Source organism: Carcharhinus amblyrhynchos, chromosome 5, assembly GCF_965287045.1.
Source record: "Carcharhinus amblyrhynchos chromosome 5, sCarAmb.v2.hapA, whole genome shotgun sequence".
Taxonomy (NCBI): domain Eukaryota; kingdom Metazoa; phylum Chordata; class Chondrichthyes; order Carcharhiniformes; family Carcharhinidae; genus Carcharhinus; species Carcharhinus amblyrhynchos.
The window spans coordinates 57,011,657-57,024,960 of record NC_137328.1 but is presented as its reverse complement, the minus strand read 5'-3'; the positions used below and the strand labels follow the sequence as shown (position 1 = coordinate 57,024,960).

The following is a 13,304-nucleotide window of genomic DNA, read 5'->3' as shown; positions in this document are numbered from 1 at the left end:
AATGGTTAAACAAGTTGGGCCTCTACCCATTGGAGTTTAGAAGAATGAGTGAAGATCTTACTGAAATGAAGTGAATCCTGAGGGGACTTGATAGGGTAAATACTAGGAGGATCTTTCCTCTTGTGCAGGAGCCAAGAACTGGAGAAGGCAGTTTAAAAATAAGAAATTTCACTCTTAAGACAGAGATGGGGAATTTATTTTTCCTCTGAAGATCAATAGTACGTGGAATCCTCTTTTCCAGAGGATAGTGCATGCTGGGTACAAGGCAGAGTTAGACATTTGATCAACAAGAGGGTCAGCTTATGGGGGAAAACAGACAGGTTAAGTGGAGTTGAGACCACAGCCAGATCAGCTATGGTCATATTGGTGGCTGAGCAGGCTCAAAGGGCTGAATGGCCTAACCAGGATTTAACCCTTATACTCTACACTGATTCATTACGGCTGCTAGAAGCAGCACTAAATTAGGAGGAGAGACTTCACGTTGCTGCTAACTCACCCTCACAAACCACCCCCTCCCCACCAGCCCAATCTCATACATCCCACTCCTGTCACCCACTCCTCAATTTTTAAGTTTTCTGCCTGAATTATTGATTCGTGAGAGGAAGGCCCTGTTGCAGTTGAGAGAGGAAGGTAGGAATGCAATTTCAAATGCAGATTCGCCGCTGACAGCAAGATCCAGGCCACTGTTACAAGCTACAAATAGTGGACATATTAAGTCACTCCTTTCTGTTGAAATGCTTTATTTATGTTAGGTCTGTGCATTTGTATCTCAGTGATTATAAATAATGCACTTCCCTACATTTTACATCTCAGCACTAAGCTAGTGAAGGCCATTACAAATAAACCTCATCACAGTGCATCGCACAAGAGCTGGAAGAGCAAACATGAACAATAATAACAAAACTTTACATTTAGCATTATTTGCAACCACAAGCTAAAAAAAATTAAACTGTTAACTCGTGACACTCATCTTAAAAATATCAAAATCTTTGCTTCAAAACCAACTCAGTTGCCAAAATTTTATTTTTTGTTCATATTGAACTTTTCTTTCATAGCTCATTAATAATTAAGCAATCTCAGTGTTAACAAAGTTGTCAGCTACACCTGCACTATTTACAAGAATGTTGGGGAGTCAGAAGTTTGGAAAGTATTAATTTTCCAAAAAAAAATCATGTACAAATTAAGCACAAATGCAAATATAATGTAAAAGGAGTAGAAATAAAAGTCACAAACTTCCCATTACTTATGAAGTAACAAACTGAAAGTTTAAAAAGGGCAAACAGTGATAACAGATAGTCAGAGAACTAAAATTTTACAGTTTTATTTGTATTAGTCTAACAGCTGGTACACCACAGAATATAAAAGTTCAAGATTTTCCCTCATTATATATTTGTATCAAATTCTCAGGTGTTTTAATATAAAAATACATGTGCTTTTAGAAGTCTGCACAAAATCAAGTTATTAATACACACACACACATTGGCTATTGTAATCTAGTCTGTCCATCTCAACCAAGGGGCAAGTTAGAAAGTTACTGTTCTGAAAATATTCCTTACTCCTTAAATTCATCATCCCGTGATTATTGGACAGAATATTGAACACAAAGAATGGCTAAAAAAGCACACAGTCAACAATTAGAGTATGAAAACACCTAGAAATATAAAAACAGATAGTAAAAGTATCTACAGGTATTTAAAAATGAAAAGTGCATGTAAAGCAATTACTGGTTCTGTACAGAATGTGCCTGAGGAATTAAGGGAATGGTGGAGGAATTGAACAGGTATTTGGCATCTGGCTTCACTGTACAGAATACAAATAACTTCCTAGAGATAAGAAACTGTATGTGGAATTACATGAAATATCAGGTACCAACATACTGTCACATGCCAATGAGTCTGTTCAATATGTTAAGCTTTTGAACCAAGCATCTACCATTGCAAACACAATGAGGTTTAACTTCCATAAAGAAGCACAATGCTGTATTAAACCAGATTAAAGCTTTGGTGGTCAAAAAAAATGTAACTGTTATTTAAGATAGAAAAACTAGTCCATAAGTACACCATATGAACATGGTATTAGTTAATGAATGCAGGTCAAAAGTTGTATGATTTTCCCCATACTCATATTTCAATTATTTACAAGTAACAAGCATAGCAAAGAGTCTTCTGTGCATCACAAAGTAGCATTAGATAAGGATAAGCTGAAAATATGCAGTTCCTTTTTAACTCAGCCATGTTAAAAATAACAACCACTGGAGTTAAAAGCAATTCAGCTTTAAAACAAATTTTCTTACAATAGCTAGAAGCAAATCATAAACGATCTTAAAAGACAAGAACAAGTGGATAGCTAAAGAAAAAGGCCCTCCACAGGACCAGAAGAGTATATGTGGAGCCAGAGGATGTCGGTATGGTTTTTAACGAATACTTTGTCTGCGCTTTGAGAAAAGAGGGACAATGCAGACACTGCAATCATTCCAGCATCCTCCAATCTTCTTTGTAAGAATTTTTGGAAGTGTGTGAAATGAAATTAGCACAAGCAAGAGAAAGTATTAAAACATCGAACATCTTTAAATGGCTAAATTACCAGGCCCATGCAAAATGTATTCTCGGTTTTTAAAGGAAGCAAAAGAAGAAAGAGTGGATGTTCTGACCATTTTCCAATCTTCCCTCTCCGGCTACAATTGTGGTAGCACGGGACATGGGCATCACTGGTTAGATCAGCATTTGTTGCCTCATCCTAACTGCTCAAGAAGGTGGTGATGAGCTGCCTTCTTGAACCACTGCAGTGATATGATTATAGTTATACCACATTGCTGCAAGGAGGCTAATGTACCATTGTTTAACAGAGAGAAATGGATATACCACACAATTACAGGCCAGTCTGCCTAATTTCTGTGGTGGGAAATGTATTTAAAATATTGAGGGAATCTTCATTTAGAAAGAAGTGGATTAATCAATGGCAGTAAGCACAGAATTTCTATGGGAAGGCCATGTCTACTTAGCACGATTATATTTTTGGGGGAGTTAACAAGAAGGATTTGTGACAGTAATCCATCTGATGTAATCTATATGGATTTTAGCAAGTCTTATGACATGTTTCCACGTGGCAGAATGGTAACAATGTGATGAGAGCCAAGGGAAAAAATCACAAATTGGATCAAGGCAAGAAGCAAAGAGGAATGGTTGAAGGATGCTTTTGTGACTGGAACGTCGCTCCTGCGAGGTTTCCCAATGCTAGACCCCTTGCTTTGAATGGTATATATCAACAATTTGGACTTGAATGCAAGGGTACATTTAAAATGTTTGCAGACACTAAAAAATTGGCCCTGCGGTTGATATTAAAGAGGATATCTGAAGAAGAAAAATATCAACGAACTAGGCAGATGGGCAGAACAGTTTCAAATTAGTTCAATCCAAAGAATCATGAGGTAATGTATTTGATTGGAAGGAATTAAGGCGAAGGAATACACAATAAATGGTAAAATACAGAGATATGTGATGTGCATATCCATAGATTGCTGAAGACTGGAAAGGAAAATAAAAGGCAAATGGGATACTTGTCTTTAGTCCTGGTCTGATATATAGAGGAGTAGGGAGGTTGGGATTGAATTGTATAAAATACTAGTTTGACCATAGCTGAAGTACGACGTGCCGTTCTGGTCACTATACTGTTGCAAAGTGGTGATTACACCTAGGAAGTTACAGAAGAGATTTACAAAGATGCTACATATAGTGTGAGTCCAAGAGGCCTTATAAGGAATGGCCAGCTCATGCTAAGAAGTTCTATATTTTGATTTGTACTTAGAAGCATACCAGAAATCACCAGGTCATTTCAGATGAGTTTCTCACCGAGTTGTGAAAATTAGAGAATGGAGCGTGGTATGATTCCCTGTGTAGTGGGGAGGCATGGTGGCACAGTGGTTAGTACTGCTGCCTCACAGCAGCAGGGACTCATGCTTGATTCCCGGTCATGGGTCACTATCTGTGTGGAGTTTGTATGTTCTCTCCGTGCCTGCGTGAGTTTTCTCCAAGTGCTCCAGTTTCCTCCCACACTTCAAAGACGTGTGGGTTAGGTTGACTGGCCATGCTAAATTGCCCCTTAGTGTCAGAAGATTAGTAGGATAAATAAGCATAGTTATGGGAAAGGGCCTGGGTGGGATTGTGGTCAGTGCAGATTCAATTGGTTGAATAGCCTCCTTCTGAACTGTAGGTTCTATGATTCCATGTTGCCTGAGAATTTTAGTTATGAGGAAAGGATTGGATAGGCTATAGTGATTTTCTTTGGAAACAAGTAACTGAGGGGAGACCAAATGAAGTGTATAAAATTATAAGCAGTTTAAATAAAGTGGCTAGGAAGGTTCCATAGCCATTTGGTTGAGGGGTCTACAACCAAGGGACATAGATCAAGGACAAGGGGCAGGAGGTTTAGAGGGAATTCAATGTTTGACTCAAGAGGATGTAGAAGTTTGGAACTCATTGCCTTAAAAGGGATGTAGAAGCAGAAGTCCTCTTAATATTTAAAAGTACTTACTTGTGCACTTGAAATATAAACTTACAAGGTTACAGACCAAGAGCTGGAAAAGGGGATTAAGGTTGGGTAGTTGGCATGGACATGAAGAGCCTCTTTCTGTACTGCGAAGTTCTAGGATTTCTATGAACACTTGCCAAATGGTACATAATTTTATCAGAGATAAAATTCTTATTAATTGCATTTCCGTGACTCAGCTAGAGAAATTCTATCGTTTTCTTCAGAATCTCCCATGCGCAAATACTCAAATGTGGTACTTCTTTTTAACCGTGGATTTTCCTGTACTACACATATTAAAAGTAACATAATAAGAATTGAAATTCAAGGTTATGTAAGCAGAATGTAAGATCTTCCCAGCAGTGGCCTTCTAAGTCAAGTCATTTTGGATCACATTCATCCAGTTTCTAAAAGAGTTAACAACTCAATTCCAGCTTCAAGTTTGGCACAGTCATCATAATTTGATAACCTCAAGGGAAATGATCAAGAGCAGATGGCATCAGAAACAGATCCACATGAATAAAGCAGGAAGAAGCTTCTGAAGTTGAGGTCCAGGCACATGTCAAGTGAAAAGATGCCTGTGTGTCAGACTTTATACCAATTGACTTGGTGCTGAATGGATGCCATCACTGGATGGAAAGTGAAAATTACCAAGTTGGGAATGGTGGTTCCACATTCCTTCTTCTGTAAACGCTCAAAAGCTAAATGAATGTGATGGATATTATCATCTCAGTAGTGATCTAGCAACTCCAATTAAAGCCTACTATGGTTACTATTAGAAAGTATCACTAAATTGATTCAATGCAGAAGGATTAATTTATTGAAGTGACATAAACTATGAAGGAAATAAATAATACGGAAAGACAGAAAGAAGTATTATTTTACAAATCATCTCGCCAGAAGACTTGTATCTTGATATTTCTTTGCCTCTTAAGAGATGCTTATTCTCTCAGTTTGTTACTAATTATAACCCAATAAATCCATGATATGGGGAAAAATACATCAAAATGGAATGATGATCATTTGAAATTCAATCCTATAACCCAAGATTGTAGGTTCAGTTTGCTGTTCCTTTTCAATCCATGACTATACCCTTGATGGTATTTGGATGACTAAATATCAGACAAACTTTGTTTTCAAATTTGGTGCATGCCATCAAAAATGAAACAAATGTGATATAATAGTTCTCTTTGTTTGTGTTACATTGCCCATTCACATGTTTTGTAGTTCAGGTCCAGTAACAAGATGACATTACATAAAACAAAATAATCCCCATTCTGCAATTATTCCAATAACCTTTATAATTTACAATATAGAGAAATATTTTACTTTGTAATCTAACATGAAAATCTCACATTTTAAAGTGAATTGTTCCATCCCTAAAGCTTTTTTTTTAGGTGTATTTGAAACTTAGTCCAAAACTCCTCCATTTTTTTCTATGTCAACTATAGTCTATGCAATTTTGAAATTAGAATGCATAGTGGTTTCTGACTCAATCAGGAATTTATGAACCATACATACAATTAGAACAAGGGAGGGGGTTATGAAAGTGACGTGGAAGACACAGTGTGCCACTTAATAGAAAGAAACTCACTGCTCTCAAAACACTTTTATCATGTGTGCATGAGGAATGTCTACAGAACTTCAGTAAATTTATTTTAATAGAAAGTTTTTATGCTGTACCAGTTAACAATGAAAGCCCCTTTGTAATTGTATTAATTCACAAATTTCATATTCTCCTGCTGGAATTAATATTCTTCTGCTTCATCAGTAAGACAAGTTCTATAAGACAGCTTTGAGCTTTCCAAAATTTATAACAACCAACCTTCAATATTTGCAACTGAAATCATGAAACAAGGCAAATGTTTTATATTTAGTGAAAATAGTATGAATGCAATAAAACTAGGTTACAAATACAGAAATTGCAGAAGTCAGTCCAACATGCACAGCAAACTGATAAGTGACTGAACATACAGTACTGCCATGCCTGGAACTAGACAACATGCAATTCTCAATGCACACTTAAAATTTTAATTGCCACACAGAAGCTAAACCATTTAGAGGGTCACAGGTGTCATGCAAATATTCCCCATACAGTTGTTCATATCCTTAGGAACAGAATTCTCAACATCGACAACAACTGGATCATTAGAACAATACAGATGTAATAAGCTATTGACACACATCAATCAACACAGCAATGCATGTGCTAGTTTGGATAGTTAGAGCTTAAATTTTCAGATATTTCAGGAATCTATACGAAAGAGTACTGGTCTCACTTGAACAAAGTCATTTAGTTTTTGGAATTCATTTCATTTTAAACATTTAAACAGAAACATTCTTCCAGATAATGAAACAGTAGGGCAGATAAAGGATTTTCCCAATAGTGAGGGAGTCAAGAATCGGGGACATAGTCAATGGATAAAGAGGCAACATTAAAATTGACATGAGAAGAAACTTCTTCACTGAGTGGTAAGCCAATGGAATTCACTATCATAGAAAGCAATATTTTCAAGAAGGATATAGATGTAGCCCTTGGGGTGAAAGGGATCAAAGGATAAGGGGGAAGGTAGATCAAGCTATTGAGCTGGAAGATCAGCTATGACACAAATGGCTCAAAGGGCTCTCCCCTGCTTCTATTTTCTATGTTTTTATGTTCATTTATCAAAAATCTAAAAAATAACCCTAACTGCGTGTCTGGTATGATTCAAGTAACTAGCACAGCCCAAGAATTTGGTCCGACAGTCAGCACTTGGGCATTTAACTGGATAAGAGTTACTCCCCTCTTCAAATAGGCTGACTTAATGTTCAATAATTAGCTGTTGTCCACAAGAGATCATTGGCATCTCTGTCCAACAAGCAGAGACATTTGGTTAATAAGTAGCTTGAGGGGCACCGCTCCACAAATGTTGGTCAACGCAAGGAGGCAAATCTCCAACTACCACAACCAGTAAATCAATTGAATGTGTGCCATCGGCAAAATTCTGTATCCCATCCACGTCATCTATAGCTAACTGAGCAAACTGATACACCAATGTTTCTACCCAGTTGAACACTTTAGCACTGATGGTATGTATTTAAATTACACACATACACCTAGTTGCATGATGCTCAAACAAATCTTTTTTAAAGACTTGCATCATTCTCTCAACTAATACAATACACTCCAGGTCAGAAATTTAATTTGCAGGTCCTAGGTGTGACTTTAAGAGCACCCAACATGCAGGGCTGAAAACAGTAATTAATTTTACAGACTATATAATTTGTTGACACAAACTGTGAGCAAGTTCAGATTCTGGTCTTGTTCAGTAGCTATCAACAGAAATATTGATGATAAACTGAGCAATCTAAATTCCCCCACCCCAAAAAACAAATCCAACTCAAAAGACATTTAACATTGGGCGGAGGTAATAGTGGATGCCTTGGTGGTTATTTTCCAAACGTCGCTGGATTCCGGGGAAATGCCGGAAGATTGGAAAACGGCTAATGTTACGCCGTTGTTTAAGAAGGGTGGCAGGCAAAAGGCAGGTTAGTTTAACATCCGTTATAGGTAAAATGTTAGAATCCGTGATCAAGGAGAAAATAGCGAGGCATCTTGAGGAGAATTGTTTGATAGAGCAGACGCAGCACGGTTTCATTAAGGGGAAGTCGTGTCTGACGAATTTATTGGAGTTCTATGAGGATGTGTCTAGGGCGGTGGATAGAGGAGAGCCGGTGGATGTGGTCTTTCTGGATTTTCAGAAGGCGTTTGATAAGGTGCCTCACAAGAGGTTATTACAAAAGGTCAGGGGGCATGGAGTTGGGGGTAGGTGTTAGCGTGGATAGAGGATTGGCTGTCAAATAGGAGGCAGAGAGTGGGGGTCAATGGGTGCTATTCGGATTGGTGGTTGGTGACTAGTGGAGTGCCCCAGGGGTCGGTGCTGGGGCCTCAGCTATTTACCATTTATATAGATGATCTGGAGGAGGGAACCGAGTGTATGGTGTCGAAATTTGCTGATGGTGGAACGGCAAATTGTGCGGAGGGTGTGGAGAGTCTGCAGAAGGATCTAGGTAGGCTGGGCGAATGGGCCAGGAGCTGACAAATGGAATTTAATGTTGGCAAATGTGAGGTTGTCCACTTTGGTCGGAATAATGGTAGGAAGGACTATTACTTACATGGCGAAAAACTGCAACATGCGACGGTGCAGAGGGACCTCAGGGTCCTTGTGCATAAGTCGCAAAAACCCAGCCTACAGGTGCAGCAGATGGTCAGGAAGGAAATGGGATGCTGGCCTTCATAGCGAGGGGGATTGAATATAAAAGTAGGGAGGTCTTGCTGCAGCTGTACAGGGCATTGGTGAGGCCGCAGCTGGAGTACTGTGTGCAGTTTTGGTCGCCACACTTACGCAAGGATATTTTGGCCTTGGAGGGAGTGCAGAGGAGGTTTACTAGGCTGATACCGGAGTTGAGGGGGTTGAACTATGAGGAGAGGCTGAATAAACTAGGCTTGTACTCGTTAGAGTTTAGAAGAATGAGGGGAGATCTCATTGAGACGTATAAGATGATGAATGGGATGGATAGGATAGAGGTGGAGAGGCTCTTCCCGCTCAGAAAGGACAGTAGGACTAGAGGGCACAGCCTCAAGATAAAGGGGGGGCGGTTTAGAACAGAGTTGAGGAGGAACTTCTTCACTCAAAGGGTGGTGAATCTCTGGAATTCTCTGCCCGTTGAAGTGGTGGAGGCTGCCTCGCTAAATATTTTTAAGACGCGGGTTGATAGGTTTTTGACAGGCAAGGGGATTAAGGGGTATGGGGAGAGGGCAGGGATGTGGAACTGAGACACGACAGATCAGCCATGATCTTACTGAATGGCGGGGCAGGCTCAAGGGGCTAGATGGCCTACTCCTGCTCCTATTTCTTATGTTCTTACGTTCACACATCACTGTATGATTCAAAACCAATTCAGATGTGTATTTTAAACATTAAATCTTGCAATCCAACAGCACTGTCAGAAAAAATCACTAATCACAAGTTAATAACAGAGAAGGAATATTATTCATTTCTCTTAACTCATCTATTTGAAAAGATGAATGTCAAGTTCTTTATTACATCAGATTGAGACATGATCTTTTCACCACCATTACTCCCAATGAAAATCTATTTCTAATAGTAATTATTTTTTGCCTGAATAAGTCCTCCCAGTCATCCAGTAATTTACGAACCCATGCCCCTCTATCCTACTATCATGATTTACTTTAAAAGTAATGCTTTAACTAATCAGTCTGGGCAGGTAAACAAGTGTTTCATGATATAACAATGTGACAGTCTTACATTTTGCACCCAAATTCTTCTAAATCCAAATGAATATTGCTTTCGTTTATTAAAAGTAATATTCTTTGCCTACAAAAGCAACATCAGACTTGCAAATAATTAAGGTAACTATAGAGAATTGGAAATGGCAGACATTTATACTGTTTGCAGCTGAAATAAATCAGTTATAGAATTATTTCTAGAAAATATTTTCAAAGCTTTTATGGAAAACAATAATGTCAAACACTGTTGAAACACAAGATGCCATTATAACTATATCAGGAACAGAAGTTGGATTCAAATTCTATTCTTAACCATGTAATAAAATATTTTCAGCTTTCTATACGTTATAGTGACGAAAATGTTTCTCCCAAAGGAGTATTCCCCAAACTGATTAATTCAGCCTGCAGCCGATACAAATGGTTGTCATTTAAATATATAAATAAATATTTCCTAGGGAATCAGCAAAGAATATTACTTTCAATCAAGTAATACTAAATTAATGTATTATGAAAATCCAGTACTGCCAATAGCAACATGTAGATCAGAATATCGCATTGTCTTAGAATCTCACTGCATTACTGATTCGCACCTTATGGCAGTGCTTTTCCAAGACTTTTCTGATCCCTTCAGATATAACACATTTCCAGATATTTTATTTTAACTTTTAAAAGGTTCTTCCAACCACACAAAGGAAAAACAGCTCTCGCCTCGGAAATATATGTTAATATACAGAACAAGAAATAACTTGCTTGGGACTTGACTGACTGCTCTCCCTTTCTAGCTCACCTGCTGCTGAAACCTTCATTTATGCCTTTGTTACCTCTCAACTCAACTAATTCATACACTCTTGGCTGGGCTCCCATATTCGACCTCTATACGTTTGAGGTCCCCCAAAACTCTGCTGCCCGTATCTAACTTGTAGCAAACCCCATCCCCCTGCACGTACTTGCGTACCTACATTGACTACTGTTCAAGCAACATCTTGACTTTTAACATTCTCATCCTGGTCTTCAAATCCCTCTACAGCCTTTCCCCTCTCTTTCACTATAATCTCCTTCAACCTCGCAATCCTTAGAGATATCTGTACTCTTCTAATTCTGACTTCTTGTGCATTCCCAATTGTAGCTGTTCTACTATCAGTGGCTATGCCTTCTGTTGCCTATGCCCCAAGCTCTGGAATGCCCTGTCAAAACCTGTTACGTTCTTCCTGCTTAAAGACACTCTCAAAACCCATCTCTCTGACCAAGCTTTAGTCATCTGATCTGACCTCGTATACTGTTCAGTGTCATACTTTGCAAAGCACTTCAAATAAGCGTTATAAAACAATGTTTCATCATGTTAAACGATGCTACATAAATAAGTTGTTGTAAATCAATAAATTGTAGATTTTAAAAAAATACATAACACTGATGATCTTGAGAAGCTCGGGCATTCTCTTAAAGCTTCCTAAAGTCCTGGGACACCAGTTTGAAAACATTTGCAAAAAAGACTGGATAAAAATCACAACACTGGCAACTGCTTCTGAAAGCACTTTTTAAAAAGTAGTTGTTTATCTTGTATATCTCCTTTAAAGCTATTTAATTACAAAAGAGGTCTATTATTATTATTATTCTTAATAACTGTAAAAAAAAAGCTGGAGTAAATTCTAAATGAATCATTGTAGTAGCTTCACCGTTTCCATTACAGGTTACCACACATTTTAAAGATTATTCATCTACAGAAATCATTTTTAAAAAATTCTTTACACCTACTGACCAATAAAGATTTTAAAATGGACAAAACAGATTATGCATTGCTTACAGTGTCCAACGCTGGAAAACCAAACACTGTAAATGTGCTTGGTAAAAATTATTTTCAACCCCACCAAGCAGCTCCCATGTCCCAGTAAGCTTAAGTTAAAACAGTCACTTCTAAGTTCTTCTACGGCCTTCCCAAACATGACTTCAGCGGTCTTGCTGAACCATACAATCACATTTGCAACCTGGACTCACCATACTGCACTCCTATTGCTCCACCTTTGATGGCTATCCTTTTAGCTTTTGTGCCCTCTGTAAATGTCTTCCTAAATCCATTAGTTTTGTCACCTCCTTCCCCATTTTGGAAATCTCAAAATTTATAGCTGCCTTGCTGATTCTCAATATTCAGTTGTGTCATTTCATTATTACAGCTCCAAGATGTATTTAATGTAATGAGAAGCATTTTGGAAATCAAGCCCATCACAATACCTGTGTGCAGACCCCTGAAACAAAAACATGATTCAGCAAAAATCAATTTGAAGTGAATAGTTTCTGTATGGAGACTAGTCATAGTACATGAAAAAACCCAAGTGATCATGATTCACGCTCATTTTGATTTGTATTCCTGAAAAAAGGTTACAATAATACTTTAACCAGAATCCAACCCAACAGAAACATAGGTTTGGAATCATGATAATGACATTGTGTAAATCTAAATCACCATCAGTCATGCATAACATTAACTTGTTGGACATTCCAGGAACCATTTCAGTTACTGAAACTGCTGGGGTTATAATAATGAAATCATCATAGAAACCCTACAGTGCAGAAGAAGGCCATTCAGCCCATCGAGTCTGCACCAACTGCAATCCCACCCAGGCCCTACCCTCACATCCCTACATATTTACCCGCTAGTCCCTCTAACTACACGTCTCAGGACAAAAAGGGGCAATTTTAGCATGACCAATCAACCTAACCCGCACATCTTCGGACTGTGGGTGGAAACCGGAGAACCCAGAGGAAACCCATGCAGACACACGGAGAATGTGCAAACTCCACACAGACAGCGACCGGAGCCGGGAATCGAACCCAGGTCCCTGGAGCTGTGAAGCAGCAGCGCTAACCACTGCGCTACCGTGCCGCCCTTTGACGTTGTTTAAAGTGTGGGATGACACAGCGTGACTGAAAATTGGGGAGATTAATTCCTCTGGTTTTTGGGCTGGACCAGGAGCCCCGGGGAGGAGGGGGTGATAACACTGACAATGCTGCCTGTCTGCACAATGCTGTCTCCGGGCTCTGGGTGCTGGTGGCAGTGGCTGAGGATACTCCCTGCCCCCCTCCCCGCCGCCACTCACCTCTTTAACGGTGCAATCTGGCGGCAGCTGAAAATCCTCTTTGTCTTTGGGGGTTTTGACGGTGACCCGGATAGTTGTGGTGCTGGGACGCTGAGCCGCGCTCTCCGCCATCCTCCAGCCCGCTGCCTGCCAACGGCCGCTTCCTCATTGCAGCGCCGCACCATGGGAAATCCGCCCACAAAAAAACCATCCCCTCAATAACCGCACAAAATATAAAAACAACACAGCCCACAATCCAATAATTACTGTATCATCTCCAAACTAATACTTATTCCTCAAACACTGACTGAACTGGCTTGTGACGTTTCACAGGAGCCCCATAAGACGCTGACGTAATGGACCGGACGTTTCCAGAACCGGAACCGGAAATGGAGGGGATGCCATGATGTTGATGGAGA

The 13,304-nt window shown here is 39.2% G+C and overlaps 1 protein-coding gene across 2 annotated transcripts in view; it reads right to left on the bottom strand.

Annotated features, from left to right (window-relative positions):
* LOC145343055 (ubiquilin-1-like) overlaps positions 1-13,063 on the bottom strand; it is a 43,240-nt gene extending 30,177 nt beyond the window's left edge. For both annotated transcript variants that reach the window (XM_080188849.1, XM_080188850.1), the window contains exon 1: positions 12,907-13,063. In XM_080188849.1, the coding sequence (XP_080044975.1) occupies positions 12,907-13,017 (111 nt within the window). In that variant the 5' untranslated portion in view covers positions 13,018-13,063. The remainder of the gene's footprint in view (positions 1-12,906) is intronic.
* Between the last annotated feature and the right edge of the window lie 241 nt (positions 13,064-13,304).